Source organism: Thermobia domestica, chromosome 6 (assembly GCF_964235325.1).
Source record: "Thermobia domestica chromosome 6, izTheDome1.hap1.1, whole genome shotgun sequence".
Taxonomy (NCBI): Eukaryota; Metazoa; Arthropoda; class Insecta; order Zygentoma; family Lepismatidae; genus Thermobia; species Thermobia domestica.
In genome coordinates this window covers 189,899,679-189,918,488 of record NC_137459.1, presented here as the reverse complement: position 1 = coordinate 189,918,488, position 18,810 = coordinate 189,899,679, and the positions used below count along the sequence as shown (strand labels likewise).

Below are 18,810 nucleotides of genomic sequence, written 5' to 3'. Positions count from 1 at the left end.
TTCGACACTGGTAGTGGCCAGTTTCGATCATTTTTATATATCTCTTTCACCCCTCCCCGAAGTGGAGGGGCTGATTTTGGATTTAAACCGGATCGGAAATGTCACTGATCATCTGAATGATCCCGAAAACTATGAATTAGACACTAATATTGGTCATTTTCGATCATTATTATATATAGCTTCTCTCCCCCTCCTCCATGCTACGGTATACGGCATCAGAATTGTCACTGTTAATCTCAGCTACTCCTAAAACTATGGATTCGTCACTAATATTAGCCAGTTTCTATCATTTTAAATGTTTATCCCACTCCCTTACGTTGCACGCTCCCCCTCCCCAACTATCAGGGCTGAACTTGAATTGAAACAGCATCAGAAGTGTCGCCGTTTCTCTCATCGATCCCAAAAGCTATGGATTCAAGACTGATATTGGTCATTTTTGATCATTTTTAAATTTCTCTCCCCCTCCCCTACATTGCATTGTCAAAGTGAATAGCCTAAAGTAATCCTTGCCCCAAAACTCATGTAGGCTATGTTGAAAATTTGATTGAGATCGGTCTGGTGGTTCAAGAGTGACGAAGTCACAAAAGCAGTCATTTTTATTTTAATTTTTTTACATATATCTCCCCCTCCCTCTCCCCTACGTTGGCTCGTCAAAGTAAAACGATAAAAGACACCCAAGGCCCGACCCTCATCTATGTTGAAAATTTGATCAAGATCGGTCTAGTGGTTCAGGAGTTATTAAGTTTTATTTATATTTTTATACCCCTTCCCCTCCCCCAATCCTCAGTTCTACCATCAAAGTGAATAGCCTAAAACCAGCCCAGCCTCGAACCTCATCCATGTTACAAATTTGATCGAGATCGGTCATGCGGTTCAGGAGATTTAGAGTCACAATCATAGTGATTTTCAATGTTATATATATATAGATTAATGTCAAGCATAGTAAGCACTGTGAACTGGATGTTTTCACTATGGCTCCAAAGTTATGGAACACGTTGTTTTTACATATGGCGCGTTCAGAGTACAAAGGAATCGAGTTTAATTACCAAAGTTGTAAGAAAAAGAGCCAAAGTTTGTATGATACGCTTAAGTACATGGAAGAGTTGTTCACATTATAAGAATTATTTACAATATCTCACATGATTTTTGAGCACTGAGAAAGGAGCTTCAGGTAGAGATATGAAAGATTAAATATGTCCAAAATGATCGAATGTAGACTTAATTCCTTGTGCACTGAAAGCGCCATATCGTATTTCAAGACAGCCAACAACTTACCTCTATTTAAGGATTCCTTCACTGATTCCAGGTCACCTCTAATAGCACCAAACCGTAGGTTTTCAATGTTTGTGACATATTCCGTCATTTGTAGCTGAGATATTCTCTTCCTTTGAAGTCTAGGACTTTCAGAACCTTGTTTAATATTGCCAGGAGTCTGTAACAACACATATCAGAAATCAATTGTCAAAACATTTGGAGAACTAAAATACCAAACTAATTGGTAGCTATATAATTTTACACTAGTGTTTGTAAAAATTAAACCCAAGAAGGAATGCCAAGAATACGTCCAAACTCACAGAATTTGTACGGTATGTAATGGCATACCTGTTTTTACAACTTTATGTGTAGGCTTAACAGTCCCCTCAAATTGCTTGTTAGAGTAGTACTGAGAGAGGATGATTTACGCAGTACTCAGATGTGCAACATATGACACCGTTCATAAGGCATAGGATGCCTCGGCGATTAAACAACGCCAAATAAGCAGATAACTGGGTTCATGCAGGGCCGTATGGTTGGCCTTTGAGAAAATGGATTCTCATACTGCGAAATTGGTTCCTTACATTACCTTTCCTCTACTACAGTGATGCATGTGTGGAAGGAATGGAAATGTGCGCAGCGGCGATAGGACAGTAGACAGCATAAAGTGGCTACGTTACGAGATGGTGGAAATCTTAATTGATGGGTCCTACAACGTCCTTCAAAGTTTTAGCTCGACACTGGAGCATTGTAACGGGTATAGACTTGTCTGCGTAGATGATTTGGTAGTGTCCACTTGATGTGAGCTTTCATTGGCCTAAAACAAAAACAGATTGAGGTTTCAATAGGTATGTGATCACTGTCGCTGGCATGCTGAGTGACAGACAGTAGTATTGTCATTCCAGTCTCGTTTCAATCTGCCCTACAATGATGGCCGCAAATACATTACACACTGTCGGGAAAGCACCATCTACCAGTTTGCGTTGTCTGAGTGTCATACTGACCGAACGGCAGATATATTTTGTAAGAAGGCGGCATTGGATACAACACGCTATTTTAGCTGGTACAGATTGAGAACAAGTTCATCATCACCAATAACCGCTACACTAGGGGAGTTCTAGTGGCGGAGGCCATACCATTCTATCAACATTTCAACAGAGTCATACCCGACCACAAGTATCCCGGAATATCCAAGGCTTCTTCGAAGAACGACGGGAATCACTGCTTCAGTAAACAGCATTTGATGTATTATGAACTCGCATACAAATAGTGTTGTAGGCAGGGAGTAATCTACACCCCCCAACACCCCCTAACACCCCTCCAAATTTCATTACACACACCCCTGGATGGAAAAGGAATACTCCCCCAAATCCAATTATATCAATCATCAATCAGTATCTTATAGGTTATTTATTACATCAAGTTGAAAAAGGTTTAGCGTTTAGGAAAGAAGGCAATATTCTTATTTATTTATTTCACTTCAAAATACGAAGCGACCTCGTTCTCATAAAGGGCTTCCAGAACCACATGACATTGTTTCGGGCAGCGTTTTGATCGAAACAATTGACAAAACAGACCGCTGATATTAATACCTACCCTCCTGGGCTCCGCGGTCGTTTCCGAGAAAATAGATTGATGGACAGATGCAGATGACTAAAATTGGCAACGTCTTGAGCTGTCATTCACCTACCTCCTCCTCAATAAGGAAAAGTGTGACAATATAGTAATAAGCCTATACCAGATTCAGTTGGTAAGTGCTACTCTGCAACAGGCTCGCAACCAGAGGGGGCTAGGGAGGGTCTGACCCTCCTAAATTTTTCATGTCCCCTCCAGACCTCAATACAAAATGCACAATTTAGATATTTGTAAGAGATTTTTTTAATAACTTGACCCCTCCTAACATATTCATAGCCACCAAAAGCTCTGTGGCTGGTTTCGAGCCTGCTCTACAAGTGGTGTATCAACGGACGGACGTTAGAAGGGTGTAATCAAAACGTTTTTAGAAATGAAGAGGTCGATCGAAGTAAGAATTATATATATTTTAGACTGAGTCTAGTTTTATGCAGGAACGCATTTGGCGCTAGTTTATTTTATTTTATTTTATTTTTTTTTGTAAAGTATATTTTTATTCACGTAAATTCATTGAGCAGAACAGGGCTCATAGCGAGTCACTTTTTTTAAAACTAAAATTTACTTTTTTTCAAGTTGGTAACTAAAAGTTACTTTTTTCAGAGGTAGAGTGACTTTTTTTGTGTAATTTATGTTTTGCTTTGGCAGTTTTCTAATAAAAATATAAAAACAAATGGAAAAAGGCAAAAACTTGTTACTCATTACTCTTCTGAAAGCTTCCACATGTGAAACAGTCATCTTTATTCTCACTTCAGCTTTTATTCTTTCTAAAGCACAGTGGATGGTTGGTGGATGCTTAAGCTCTTACCAAGTAGGTAATGAATTTGAATATTTCACGTTTTTGAGAACTCTTAATGCTAAGTTACATACAATGCCTGGGATGAAGAAATTCGGAAATAGTCTAGAACTGGTTCCACTTACTCAGAAGCTTTTTACATCTGTTAAGTCTGCTTACCGTAACTACAAAGTATACTTTGAAAACCTAAGAAAGGAGGAAGCTCAAAAAAGAGAAGTACAGAAGAAACAAAACAACAAACGAAGAGAGAGGTGATGGAGAAATTGACAAAGGAAAAAAAGTGGCATGTGTGATTTTGGTCACTTTTTCGTGTGCTTTTGGCCATTTTTGGTCACTTTTCAACTATTTACAAGAGAACAGACCACTATGAGCCCTGAGATTATTAAAATTAGGGTAAATTAAAGAAGACAAAACACAAAGATACAAAATATTTGTAAATTGAAAAAAAACTGGATTTTTGGAAAACAACTAAATCAGTGAATAATTTTCTTATGAAAAATATTCAGAACCAATAACGTAGCCAGAAAGGGGCAGGAACGGAGATTAAGAGATCAAATAATATTACAACAATTAACGTTAACAACAGGGTTAGAATATTAAAATAATGAAATTAGAACTATGCACAGTATTAATTACTAAACGAATGTGATTTCAGCATGGAACGAGAGAATTTTTTTCCAATTAATATTTTGGAAAAAAATCACCCACTAAAACATGCTGGGGGTGAAAAAATTGAAATAATAGCAGAATTTTGCGAAATAATTACAATAATTCGTATGTAATCTATTCACATGTAATTTACTGGGTAAAATAGTGGAGGTTAATTCCTAATACAGTGAAACCTCTCTTAACGGGCATCTCTCAATAGTAGACTTCTTCATAAGAGGACAAACTTTCTTATTCTTGCATGCCATAAATATGCGTGGTGTGGTATTATGAGAGAGAACCCTTCCTTTTAGGGACACCTCTCATTTACGGACAAATAATCGGTTCCACCGATGTCCGTTTTGAAAAGTTTCATTATAATACTTAGTTTAATAATAATAATAAATGCTCAAATGTGTGAATTTACTTTATTGATCTTACCATTGCACAGAGCTGATAGTATTATTATTATTACTATTATTATTATTATTATTATTAGTAGTAGTAGTAGTAGTAGTAGTAGTAGTAGTAGTAGTAGTAGTAGTAGTAGTAGCAGTAGTATTGCAATAGTTGCGTAACAAAATATACTGTTTTCTTGTTTGAGTTTGTTTAAAAATTTTATCAGCATTCTGAGAGCACACCCCCCTTTTAATTTGAACACCCCCCCAAGTAAAAATTTCTGGCGTACTTACTGGTTGTAGGAAAATCTTCAGGTTCGTATCCAAACATTTAATTCGATACAATCACGTTTAGACTCTGATTGCAAAACGTAGAGACTTCATACATGCCAATTCATAAAAATTATAGCTGTTGTAGAATTTTGAAAATGTAATTATTTTGTATAGCTGTGTATCGAATCTGTGGTATAAATTTGTTGGTGTTACAATTAGCACAAATTGCACATTATTTCTTATTTATTTTTCATATTGTTTTACTGTAGTTATTTCTAGTTAAATATTCTTTCTCTGTACAGGAACTTTAATAAACTTTAGTTTTGAGGAATCTCCATTCCATTATTAAATATGTGAAAAGTCAGAGTGGTCATTTCCTGTTTTTAGAAGATGGAGAAATCAAAAGTCAATGTGCCCTTTCTGGTACACTATAACATGAAATTTCAATGTCTATCCATTTTTTTAGTAAAATTATCTGCAGACACGTAAGTATAACCTTGAAATATAAATGATTAAGAGATAATGCATGATCTTAATGAGAACAATGCGTGATCAAGTTATCGTAACCAAAAACAAATTTGATATTTTGTGTAGTTAATTAACTTAAATATTTAATTCTACATGCGATTACCTATTTTATTTTATTTTATTGATTTCTCTTTTATTTTTATTTTATCGTTATTTCATACTGTATAAACAAGAATTTTAAGAATGATCAAAAAATGGATCAAAGAATTGCGATCAAGGGCCAATAAGTAGTTTTTGGATCAGGGGCCACAAAATGTTTGAACGGCCCCTAATTCGAGCTTTCGTACTTTCTACGGAATAAGCACATCATACTGAGTTAAGTGGTAGTTTGGATTTGGCTACACCATGTGTAGTTCTCCAGATATAAGGCCTACAGGAAAAATTTTGATTGAAATATATTGGATCTTTGTATCCAAAAATATACCCTATGGCAGAAGATATACTTCAATATGTACCATTTAACTTATTTTTCCTTGTAGATAGTTTTGATGTTCGCTCAATTTTTTTCTATCGGTCCATTATTTTTATAGAAATACTTTTCACGTGACAGGAGTCAAGAAGAGTTTTATAGTGGTATTAAGCAACCCACTTTTTATGTAACGTTACATTAGCATGATTCATTTTACACTTCCAATAATTACAGGTATACTAATACACAATGTTTCAGCAGAATATATTTTGCATATTTTGTGCCGGCGATATACAGTCAAAAATGTGTGATCTTATTCTGCTTTATGAATATGCCAATGATCTCATCGCATCGTCTTAGTTCATGTTGATTCGAGTTCGCCTAATACCAAGAAACATTTAGAAAATCATTTAGAAACATAGACTTCTGCCCTGTAGATGTCAAAGTTGGTTGCTGACGCTCAAACAAAAGGAGAAACTAAGAGCTGGTGAATGTTGATGTATAAATTTAACGAAATTAGCACGAGCAAATTGCAAGTTTAAATAGTTTCATAATGTGAAACTTTACAACAAGTAGCTGAATACATATGACTAGTGAAGTGAAAATATTCAAGATGGACGGAATATATATATCACTAGTGCAAGGCGCACCTTACTGGATATATATATATATATATATATATATATATATATATATATATATATATAATGTATAACATTATTGTAAGTACTAGCTGAACCTGCGCACTATACACAGCGTATCATTCACATATGAGCAAGAATCTCCTTCTCATTTCTCACAGCAGTGGGAGTACATATCCCTTCACAGACACAAGTGAAAAACGTCTTGATAAAAATCGGCAAGGGGTACCACAAAGAGGGTACTTTTTTTTAATTAACACTTCCAGTGTACCCTTAAACATGTAATAAAGAAATAACGGCCATGTTTCTTAAAAAATATTCCATTAGAACTGGACAATCTACACAAAATTTGGAATCAACCAGTGAAAACGGTGCGTTTCTAGCACTTGTGGTTTTCGAGATCTAATTTTCGAAAGGATTGGCCACAAACATATAAACGCCCACAAACGTATAGTTTAAAAGAACTCCAAAGATGGCAGCGCAATTCATTTGCATTGATTTTGGAGAAGGCTTATTAAAATACAAAGGCTTTGAACAATAATTTTAGAAAATAAACTTCATGAAAAAATATCTGTTTAATAAATAATTTATTTAAAGTACACATACTTTAAAATATTTGTCTGTTAAACCGGAAATCACAAATACCCGTAAATCAAAGGTTTGAAATCAAAAGTTAGAGATTGGAGCTCAGGCGCTTTTAACCCTTTACCATCTCAACATCGGCCAAGACAACATTGATCCAGAGGTATTTGACATTTATCATCCTGGCACAGTTTCACCACTCATCTATCCATCTGATGTACAGTAAAACCATCCATTAACAGGGCTGCCTTTGTTTCCATCAGTTCCTGCGTCGCCCCAGGAACAGAAGATAACAGCATTTGTCTAACTAACATCACCCATGTGTTGTGGCGTCGTAGCACTTCACCCTCATACCATCCATCATTACAGATCTAATGACTGTCGTATACCTAGCTGTTAAAAATAATGCTTTCATAACTCTTCATGTATTCAACTAACCACCATATGTTTGCTGTATCTATTCATTTCAGGCACCGCAGTTCCAGCAAGATCATAACTTGTATGCCAGCCAGCCAGTCTGGACCAGCACCCACTGCAACTGAGGTTTGTCCTCACTCAATTGATCACCCTCCTCATGAAAACGAATAAAGTTTCAAATAAATTAATAATTAAATAGCACCTAGACCCTCTAATGATAACTTAGACACTCTTACTGTATGCTATTCTATCTAACTCTTAATGAAAGGGCGCAACCCTTTGAACGGGTAAAATTTTTAAAAAAAGGAGTTTTTATTCATCTTTCTTCGAACCTAACTCCTCTTGTAGTCAGCTACTGTATTATGATGTGATCAAGTATAGAAGACGTGCTTGCGGGATCAGTACAGATACCGTACTTAGGAGTCTGACAGAAGATTTTCATCTTCTGGAGGGTTTTATATTACGATTTTGAAGATCATTGTTTGTGTTCATACTTTGACCAACTCTTTTGTCGCTTTGCGACACAGGTTGCTCTTTTGGAATTCGAACTTCGCATACGATTTAGGCCATGCATAACGGACTTCCTTGCACAGTACCACAACGTTCACCCACTACTGCCAAATCTTCTAAAGATGTTTCTTCACCTCCATCTCGTTCTCGCTCACCAAAACGATCTCGAACATTTAGTACCATAGAGACTGCTACTCCTAAACCTGCACGTTCTCGCTCACGCTCACCGGTACGAATCCATCTTAAACTAATCTTCATGACTCATTTATGGATTACACTTCAACAGAAACTTCTGCTACTCCGTCTGCCTCTGTCCATCCTGAAAATTCTAACCAACATCCAACTCTTCACAATTTTCTAATAACTAATTTCGACACTAAACTCAATACTCCAAAACACATCTTCCAGCAACTTATAAAATATGTTGGGCGTGTCGAAATCAGTGAAATTATCTTCCGAAATAATGGAGTTATTTTGAAATCCTTTAACCCGGATTTCGATCGTCATGTGCGGAACAAAGCAACTTTAGAGATTTTTGGCAAAAACGCCAATATAACAGAACTCCAAGCCAGACAAAACAAACAACCTCCGCCTCCTCGAAAGCCACCTGTGTTATCAGTATTCATCAAGGGCGTTGACCCTGAATATACAGACACTGAAATCGAGGAAGAACTCAAAGCGGAACAAGTTCAAGTACATACGTGCATTCGAATCCGGAATGATCGGGGACCCACCTATCTAGTACGTGTATTAACTCTTGAACAATCTGTAGTCGATCACCTACTTCGTACAGGAGCATGCATTCACAGACGGAGACACGAGGTTGAATCATCAAGAACTCCAGCACCGCAGCCTATACGCTGTGAACGGTGCCAAGCATATAATTAACATGTCACCAAAGATTGTAAAAAATTATTTGATTTGTGGTTACTGTACCCAAGATTGTACTCGGAATTGTCCTAATGGAAATACAAATAATAAATGCAACACATGCTCTGCTCAGCATCCCACTTACAGTTTTAAATGTAAGGCCAAACCATCAGTTGATCCTATTCGACCAGAGCTTACTGTTCCAATCAGAACGTCTGACCATTCAACGCCACCAAATAATTCGTTAACTCATCCTGTTACAATTGCAGACATGATTCGTTTCTTTACAGTTACTACCCAAAATATTCATCCATTCTACGTACTCATATTCTTAACCAAGTCATGCTTACAGTTAAGCAACTACATAACATTCAACTTTATGCTACATATTCTGGTCAACATGTTCACTTTCAACTTCATACTGTTTCAACACCTGTCTAAAATTATACGTATAATCATGGATTTATAATTTCTGTTTTTAAACATCCGCTCCTTCAACACTCGAAAGGTACTACTCCACACTTTACTACTGGAAGAGAATATTCACGCTTTTGCGTTGAACGAAACATTTTCTTTTGCCGCACCAACATGTACATTATCAACCATATACTATTTCTCGTTGCGATGGTCCACCTGGAGATCGAGCATATGGCGGAACTCTTATAGGAGTACGAAGCAAACTACCTCAACGCATGATCACGCAACACTTTCAGACCCCTCTTCCGGAACACATCGCCCTGATATATTTTCTTTCAAGTACTATTGCCTTTGCTACTATGTATGTTAGACCTAATGTTCAAATTCCCTTGACATTCTTCCAACACATGGACACCACGTTTCGTCATTATATTATTATGACTGATCTCAATCTATCCAGTCGCACTCTTACGCAACAACGGAACTTCCATCAATTTCTAATTCTCCACACAAATGCTGAACTATGTGCATTACCAAGACATACCCGACCTTCCTCGAGTACAACACCTGACGCAGTCATTGTCTCCTCTACATTACAACCATTAGTAAACTGTCATGTTTTATCTTCCATCTGCAGTGACCACGACCCAGTTAAAGTGACATTACATTTTCCAAACCAACGTCAAGCTCCTGACACACCACCACGTAACGTTCTCTATGGCCGTGCTAACAGGAACAAATATCGAGAACATTTGACTACTATCTTATCTATTGTGCCTACTCCAGTACTCACTCTGACTTACATACCACGCTTGATACGCTCACTACTGCTACAACATAGTAGCCATCAGCATATTCCCACGATTAAATCTAACTATACTTGACCCGTACTTCCTCCTCAATATCGCACACTATTTGCTCTTGCACGGCAGGCATACCATGAATATCTTCGCAAATGTGATCCTGGGCTTTTACAACTACAGCGCCAATATTTACGGCAAGTTCATCATTATACCATTGCCTATAAAAGACTTAAGTGGATCCAACAGTTAATCATCTTGATCAGGAACATAATACTACCAAATTCTGGAATGCCTTTCACAGGCTCTGTGGGACACACTCGTCTCTCTCTTACCCGTTCATCGTCAATCAGGCTTCGCTACAAACTGACACAGAGAAGGCTAATGTGTTTGCTCGGATCTAGGTCAAGACTCCCACACTGAAGAAATGTTAAAACGCCCACACAATCGGTCATAACTTACACACAAATGGACAAATGTCCCAAATGCACGAACGATCAAAACCCCCACAGCCTAAACTCCCACACTCAAAAAATGTCAAAACGCCCATACATTCGGTCATAACTCCCACACAAACGGACAAATCTCCCAAATGCACGAACGGTCATCACTCCCACAGCCAAAACCCCCCATACTCAAGAAATGTCAAAACGCCCACAAAATCGGTCATAGCTCCCACACAAATGGACAAAACACCCACACATAACAACGGTCACAATCCCCACATAAATGGACAAAACTCCCACACGCAGAAATTGTCACAACCACCACACAAATTGAGAAAACTCCCACACAATCAGACAAATCTCCCACACTTTGAAATGATCCTGGTTGCTCGTCTTGTAAGTTTCACAAATGGACAAATCTAAAAATAATAAAAATAAGTACAAGGGTGTTTTGATCGTTCGTGCACTTATGGGATTTGTCCATTTGTGTGTGAATTATGACCGATTGTGTGGCCGTTTTGAAATTTCTTGAGTGTGGGAGTTTTTGCTGTGGGAGTTTTGTCCATTTGTGTGGTGGTTGTGACAATTTCTGCGTGTGGGAGTTTTGTCCATTTGTGTGGCAGATTTATCCATTTATGTGGGGATTGTGACCGTTGCTATGTGTGGGAGTTTTGTCCATTTGTGTGGAAGTTATGACCGTTGGGGGCTATGACCGCTTACCTGTGTGGGAGGTTTGGCTGTGGGAATTATGACCGTTCGTGCATGTGGGAGATTTGTCCATTTGTGTGGGAGTTATGACCGTTGGGGGTTATGACCGCTTACCTGTGTGGGAGGTTTGGCTGTGGGAATTATGACCGTTCGTGCATGTGGGAGATTTGTCCATTTGTATGGGAGTTATGACCGATTGTGTGGGCGTTTTGACATTTTCTGATTGTGGAAGTTTTGGCTGTGGGAGTTTTGACCTGCTTCCGTTTGTTCAATCTTTTCAAAACATTTTTACGACACCAGTCATTTCCTACACCCCTGAACGTTTACACACTAGAATCAGCAACATAACAGATCCACATCAAATACATCTTCGTATTAGTGCTAGTCATGGCTTGGATTCGGATCATCCTCTTACTCATTCGATTACACCTTTTGGAGATCACCGCAGTCTTAGCTAATAAGAAGAATACAGCTTTTGGTTTTGATGGTATAACTTTCCGAGATATTAAAGAGGCTCCACTGATGGTTCTGCTCCTACTCTCCGCTATTTATAATCTTATACTTCGAACTGGTGATTATCCGGCTTCTTGGAAAACTGCAAAAGTTTTGATATTTTTGAAACCGCATTAGGATAACACCAAGGCAGAGTCTTACCGCCCAATGCAACTTACGTCTACACTGTAAAGATACTTGAACGCATCTTAGTTCGTCGCCTACATACTTACTTCTTCCACAATCACATTCCTCCACGCCAAACTGGTTTTCGCCCTAACTACAGTCTGAATGATAATCTACTCAAACTTACCACTATTCTTACCAACCACTTCAACAGCATCCAATCTTCCTGTCTATTATTATTTGACTTGGAAAAGGCTTTTGATTCAGTTTGGCACGATGGATTAATTTACAAACTTCATCTTCTACGACTACAATTCGCATATATCACACCGATTTATCACTACCTTACCAATTGCATAGCATATGTCTGCATTAATTCCTCTTTATCTTTTCTTATTTCCCACTTACTGGTGTACCTCAAGGGTCAGCGCTATCGCCACTCCTATATATATTATATGTTCGAGATTTGCCTATTCCTCCTGACCCTATCTACACCTTTACCTTTGCAGATGATACCGCTTACCTCGACTTTGGGAAATCTATTCAGCATATCAATACTATACTTCAAGAGGCAATAAATAAGTTCTGTGACTGGTATAATACTTGGCGACTCCGAATCAACTCCACTAAAACACAGGCACTTGTCATCATACCATCAGGACGTACCAGTCGGGTCCGACGCCATAGATCTCTTTTACATCTTACTATAGCAGGCACGCGCATTTCCGTCACACGTACAGCGAGGTATTTGGGTGTTGTCTTTGATTACGATCTTTCATGGCGTGGACATCTTCAACATCTCATATCTCTGGCGCAAAATAAACTAACTCTTCTGAAGAGATTAGTCGGCACCTCGTGGGGCCTTCATCAAGAGACTGTGTTAAATACTTACAAAGTCTTCTTACGATCATCTGTACTTCATGGTCACATCGCATGCCTTAATTCCAGTAACAAATTCTACACCCGCCTCCAGATAATTGAAAGACGTGCATTACGCATGGCATGTCGCATCAAACTGCCAAGTCTTACCCGCATACTATATGATCGTATTCTATTTCCACATCCTTTTCATTTAGAGAAACTACGTAACAGATACATCACTACTCATTGGAGGCAAGGCCATCCCATCCTTCGCAGTAGTATACGTATAGATGCTGAACAAGACGTTCCACTCCGTCTACAACCTACACCCCTTCAACACTTAATTACAATGTATGTTCTTTTACATTGTGACGAACACCTAGACGACTTTCTATTAGCATATCAACCACCAGATTTATCGCAGAACATCTATCCATCTTTTGCACCTTAATTCGCAATAACAAGGGCATCATATTGTCTATCATTGTGTCGAGTCGCTTCGGCACAAGAAGATAACCCTTTATCTATCTAACTAACCAATATCACTGTGTTGTGGCGTCTGATTTGCACTGCATCTTTTCATACATGCATCATGACAAATAGTGAACATACGATGAATGACGAATATTAATAAATTTATGAATAAAGATCCCCATCTAATGGAAGAATAAAGATATCAAATAAATGAAATAAAACTTCTTTCTCCTTCCACTTTATCCTTAATTCCCCTATACACTTAAATTCACTCCCAAGAGAAGATATTCCTTTCAACGGATTTTGCATGATAAAAAAGCGCTTTTATTGCTATTGTAGTATTTTAATAGATAGATTCATGATTTCTTGTAATCCAATTTTACTTTTTCTTAATGGTTTTAGTTGGAAACACTTTTTCTCTGGGACTTCGAAGGGACTTTTTTTTTCAATAGCATTTTTTAAAAGGAGAACAGCTTCCCTTTCCCGTTTGAGTTAAACTCAAATCCCCTGCTCTCCTAGCTGGTTTCTGGGCTGTTTCGTAGAGGCCTCTAAGTGCGATCTCCATCAGTTATCAACGAACTTAAAAAGTTCGTTACTGAATTCTCTGTCTGTCTGTCCGTACATCTGTCTGTTATTTGCGATATTTTAAATTTTGAACCCTCCTTTCGATAGAGCATCAAAAACTATCAGAGAAATTGATTAAATTTCTCGCGTCACTTTTGCCGTTCCCGAGATATTAGCCAAAAATGTCCGATTTCCAGAGATTTAAGGAGCCATATCTCGGGAACCATAAGTCATAGAGAGATCATGTTGGTGTTGATCAATATCTAAAAGGATGGTAAATATTTTGGTACCAAATAGTAACCGGTGGCCACTGGATTGGCCACTGGCCAACTGGCCATTGGCCACCAATTATTTATCGATACCAGAATGATTACCATATTTTTAGGTATTGATTAACATCAATATCATCTCTCTATGACTTACCGTTCCCGTGATATTGGCCAAAAGAAAGTTCTAATTTTGGGAGATTTAAGGGGCCAAATCTCAGGAACCATAAGTCACACAGAGATAATATTGGTGTTGATCAATACCTAAGAGAATGGTGAACATTTTGGTGCCAAATTATAACCGGTGGCTACTGATTAACTGTCTACTGGCCAACTGGCAACCGTTTCACAGATATTGGGCGAAAAGTTCGAATTTCTAGATATTTAAGCAGCCATATCTTGAGAACTGGAAGTCATAGAGAGATGATATTTGGTATTTTTTGCGAGAAAGAGAAGAAGGTGCAGATCAAAAGATTTACTTTAATATCTGGGAATAATGACAGTTATCCTTCCCGCTCCATCTCTCCATTCTTTTTAAGTTCGTTCTGGCAATGCTCTTGGAACATTCTTAACTGGTTTTATTCTATTATCGGAATCCTTCCATAAACAGTAGAAGTATATGCCTAGAGATTCTGTTTTAGGGACTATTCCTAAATGGTTTTTGAGGGTCTTTTTCCTAATAGATGGAAGAAGCCTCTAGAGTTTCAATCAACTTAATACTGTAGAGAGGAGTTGTTAAAATGGTCTGGATAGAGAATTACCAAAGCATTAATGTTGGGCAGGGAATCCGGAATAAATAATTCGTAGTTAGTAGGATATGGAATTTATTGCGGTTATTATTGGTTCTTGGTTCGTTACTTTCGCGTTAAGAAGTGTATAAGGAAATCAAGTAAATTTAATTAGGATTTATTTCTGTATATTAATTAATTCTTTATTTCCGAAGTGACGGAATGAGGGAAGAATAGAATTACGTACTAGTGGATACAAGAAATGTTCACACAATATCTAAAAGGAGCTCGTTCAGTGTTGAGAATTTTGTAACGAGGATTCTATAATTTACGTTCGAAGCGAAGTCTTGAAACATAGACGAAGCTGATAGAGATGTAACGTATATATAAATTTTTCATTCGTATTCAATATACAGATCCAACAAAGCTTAGTACCAACCAATTCCTAACCTGCAATATAGCTAGAGAATTACTAGTGGAACTGAGTCAAGTAAGGTAAGTTTTACGCCTAGGGATATAGGTGAAGGATACAATGAGTAATTAATAATGCCGATAGAAATTAATCAAGGAATATGTTGACAGCTTGTAAATGCACGCGAGTCAACAACTCCACAGCCCAATCCTTAATTAGAATTGAAATTAATGACTTTCAAGTTTACGGGACTTATATAGGAACCTTAGAAGCTAAGCAAAAACAGAGAATTTAATTTTACAGGACTATACCTTCTTAATCAATTTAATAATAAATTATATTAATATTAAAGAAGATGTATGATTTCTAAGTCTTAAAAATCGGCCCGGTAATTGGTACAATATAAGATAATTGTATTTCCTAGACAAATTAAAGTATGATTAATTCGAGACGAGTCAAAATATGTCACTTCCTTTTCTCGATAAAATAAAAGCACAAGAGGAAAGGAGTGTCACTTTCAGATTGAGGTAAGAAAGTGGAGTATCTGATGATGATGATGATGATGATTATTATTATTATTATTATTTATATATAATAATATGACGAATATTAATATTATTAATATATAATAATAATAATTTTACAACTGCGCATAAGTAGGCCTGTAAGAAGCGAAGGATACAGGCATTTAAAGATTAGATAGGCACTAGCATGAAAAATATGCACAGGTTCTATAGAATTCAAGCTGGGAAACCTTGAAGACAAAGATTTGCAGTATACGAAGAAGATGGTAGGAGGATAAAACAAAACAAATTCTTGGAAAGTCTAATAACAAACCACACTGGATTAATGCTGTACAAGGGTCACCCACGGGGAAGTCCACCGGGTCCGACAGCCCCTAAAACTTCCTAATTCAACGTATATCTGCATACTTTCTCAATAAAACTATGTTTGTTTAATAGGAAAATGATTGATGTAGCACGAAAATTTGATCTTACACTTTATCTGAACTCCTCTTATATAAAAAATTTAGTTCTATCATTATTTTTTTTAAAGTATAACTTAGTTGGAAGTATTTTATAATTACGTATCGTATTTTCAGATGAAGAATAATACCCGTTGAATAATACATAGACATAGTAGCTTGTAGTATTGGACTCCCCTCCTCCTCCCGCCAAAGCTTGGACTTCTCCAGTAAAAATTTCTAGGTACGCGCCTGGCCCTGTAACATCTATAATATATAATCAATTAGTTATTAATAAATTGGTAACGTGAAGATTTTCCCCCTTTCATCCATCAATAAAATACGTGTTAATTTTATTTATTTACTAGGAGAGTTTCTGTCGCTGTTGAAGGAAGATATGTAAAACTACATAAGTATACACTAGTCTAGTAGAATAAAAAATTCCAACTCCATCAGATTGACGACGAGCGACATGTTTTTAATGCCATAAAATTACTTTTTCGTGACACCCTCGAGCTTTGTATAGAATTAGGTCAGATGAGGAGCTATCTATGTACAAAATTTGGTAGCTCTAGGTCATTTCTTTCTATGAGAAAATCTCACGAGAGAGGCACTGACACACGCACACAGGCATGCACTATATATATATATATATATATATATATATATATATATATATATATATATATATATATATATATATATATCCAGTGTTCTAAAAATGGCTCCCACGGACCACAGAACATTATTCTACAAGTCAAAATAAAGAAAAAATGTACATATTTGTATATCTTTTGAGTTCTCGTCTGGAGAGACGAATTCCGTTATGTGGCAACGTTGCAAATAAACAACCATAGATTAGATCTACCAATCTATCAAATAGTTATATCGATTCTTTCCAGATGGCAGCTAAAGTCGATATTAATTGGCACAAACATCCCTTAATAGTGTAGCAATCGATTCAACTGCTTGTTGTGTTCGTAGGGTAATCCTAATGGCATTGTTTGAAATCAATTTAGAGCAGGACGCCAACGTATGATAAAGACATGGAAGTTGAGTGTTTCAATGCTTCTTAAACACGCGTCTCTTAGCCTGCATTCTGAATGGGCCAAAGAAGAGCACGAAAGAAAACAAAAGAGCCTTCATCTGAATGGACCAAAAGTAGCATGGAAGATAATAAGAGAAAGTGATGTGGTTTTTGAAAAGTGATTTTGGGACTGGGGAGAGGGGAAAAAATGAAATGAAATCTTTGAGTTTCACGTCCTACGATTATGCCGGTTAAGCTAAAGGAGACGGTGATGATGAGTAATGAATGAAATGGTCGAATGAAGAAAGTGGGAGGAAACGAGAGAACCCCGAGGAAACCCACGCACACGGTGTTTTTCGACCACAAAGTTCACTTGGCGGGACTTTTATAAAGATACACCATCCATACACCTACGCCCCCTGTGGCCCCCTCAGGTGGTGCGTTACCAAAATAACATTCCAGATTTTACAACCTTACCATTTTACTACAATAACAACAAATTTCACATTAATTGACAAAATCAAAATAGTTTTTTCCCTATGTCCCTTCAAAAAAGATTTATGGTGAATTCTTAATGTGACTTTTGGAAGGGGGGCTGTAGCCCAATATCAATCACTGACACATGCAAGGAGCGTCGGAAATTAATTCTACGACATTTGTAATTAATCCGACGTTCACTGGCATTTCCAGAAAAAAAAATGAATTTTTTGTAAAGTCATAAATGATTACGCTACAACCCCAGTGTCCCCCTAAGGTACTGCGTTACTAAACTAACATTCCAGATTTCAGAACGCATACCCTTTTACTACAATTATATCAAATTTTACATTAATTTACCAAAAATATGTATTCCCGTATGTCCCTGTTGAGGATATTTATGGTCATTTTTATGTGATTTTTGTAGAGGGTTACAGCCCCATATAACTCACTGGCACATGCAAGGAGCATCAGAATATAAATTCTGTGGCATTTGTGATTAATCTGACGCTCACTGGCATTTCTACGACAAAATTTGGAATTTTTATAAAGATTCACCATCTTATGCTACCCCCCCTGTGACCCCCTCAGGTGGTGCGTTACCAAAATAACATTCCAGATTTTAAAACCTTACCTTTCTACTACAATAATAACAAATTTCAGATTAATTGACAAAAACAAAATATTTTTCCCGTATGTCCGTGCAAAAAATAATTACGCTGAATTTTTAATGTGACTTTTGGATGGGGGGCTATTGCCCCATATAAGTTACTGGCACATGCAAGGATCATCAGAATATTAGTTCTGTGGCATTTGTGATGAATCTTACGCTTACTGGCGTTCCTAAAATAAAAAATTGGGATTTTAGTAACACTCCACTCGCCACTTTTTTATGTCCCTTGACCACCGAAGGGGGTGCCTTACCCAAAATAATGTTTGACACGACTCCACTAGCATTGCGGATGAGTGTCATTGCATTCTGTATCAAATAACACTCATTTGTACCAAAATCCTTAGCAATAGTTATTAGAGAAAACTGCCTCCAATATTTAACATTGAATCTCCCATAAGAAAAATGAACTTTTGTGTTTACTCC

At 37.2% G+C, this 18,810-nt stretch overlaps 1 protein-coding gene across 2 annotated transcripts in view; it reads right to left on the bottom strand.

The window, feature by feature from the left end:
- The window catches only part of LOC145687748 (uncharacterized), a 115,192-nt gene that overhangs the window by 50,368 nt on the left and 46,014 nt on the right, over window positions 1-18,810 (bottom strand). For both annotated transcript variants that reach the window (XM_081761195.1, XM_081761196.1), the window contains exon 2: window positions 1,276-1,432. In XM_081761195.1, coding sequence (XP_081617321.1) covers window positions 1,276-1,432 — 157 coding nt within the window. The remainder of the gene's footprint in view (window positions 1-1,275; window positions 1,433-18,810) is intronic.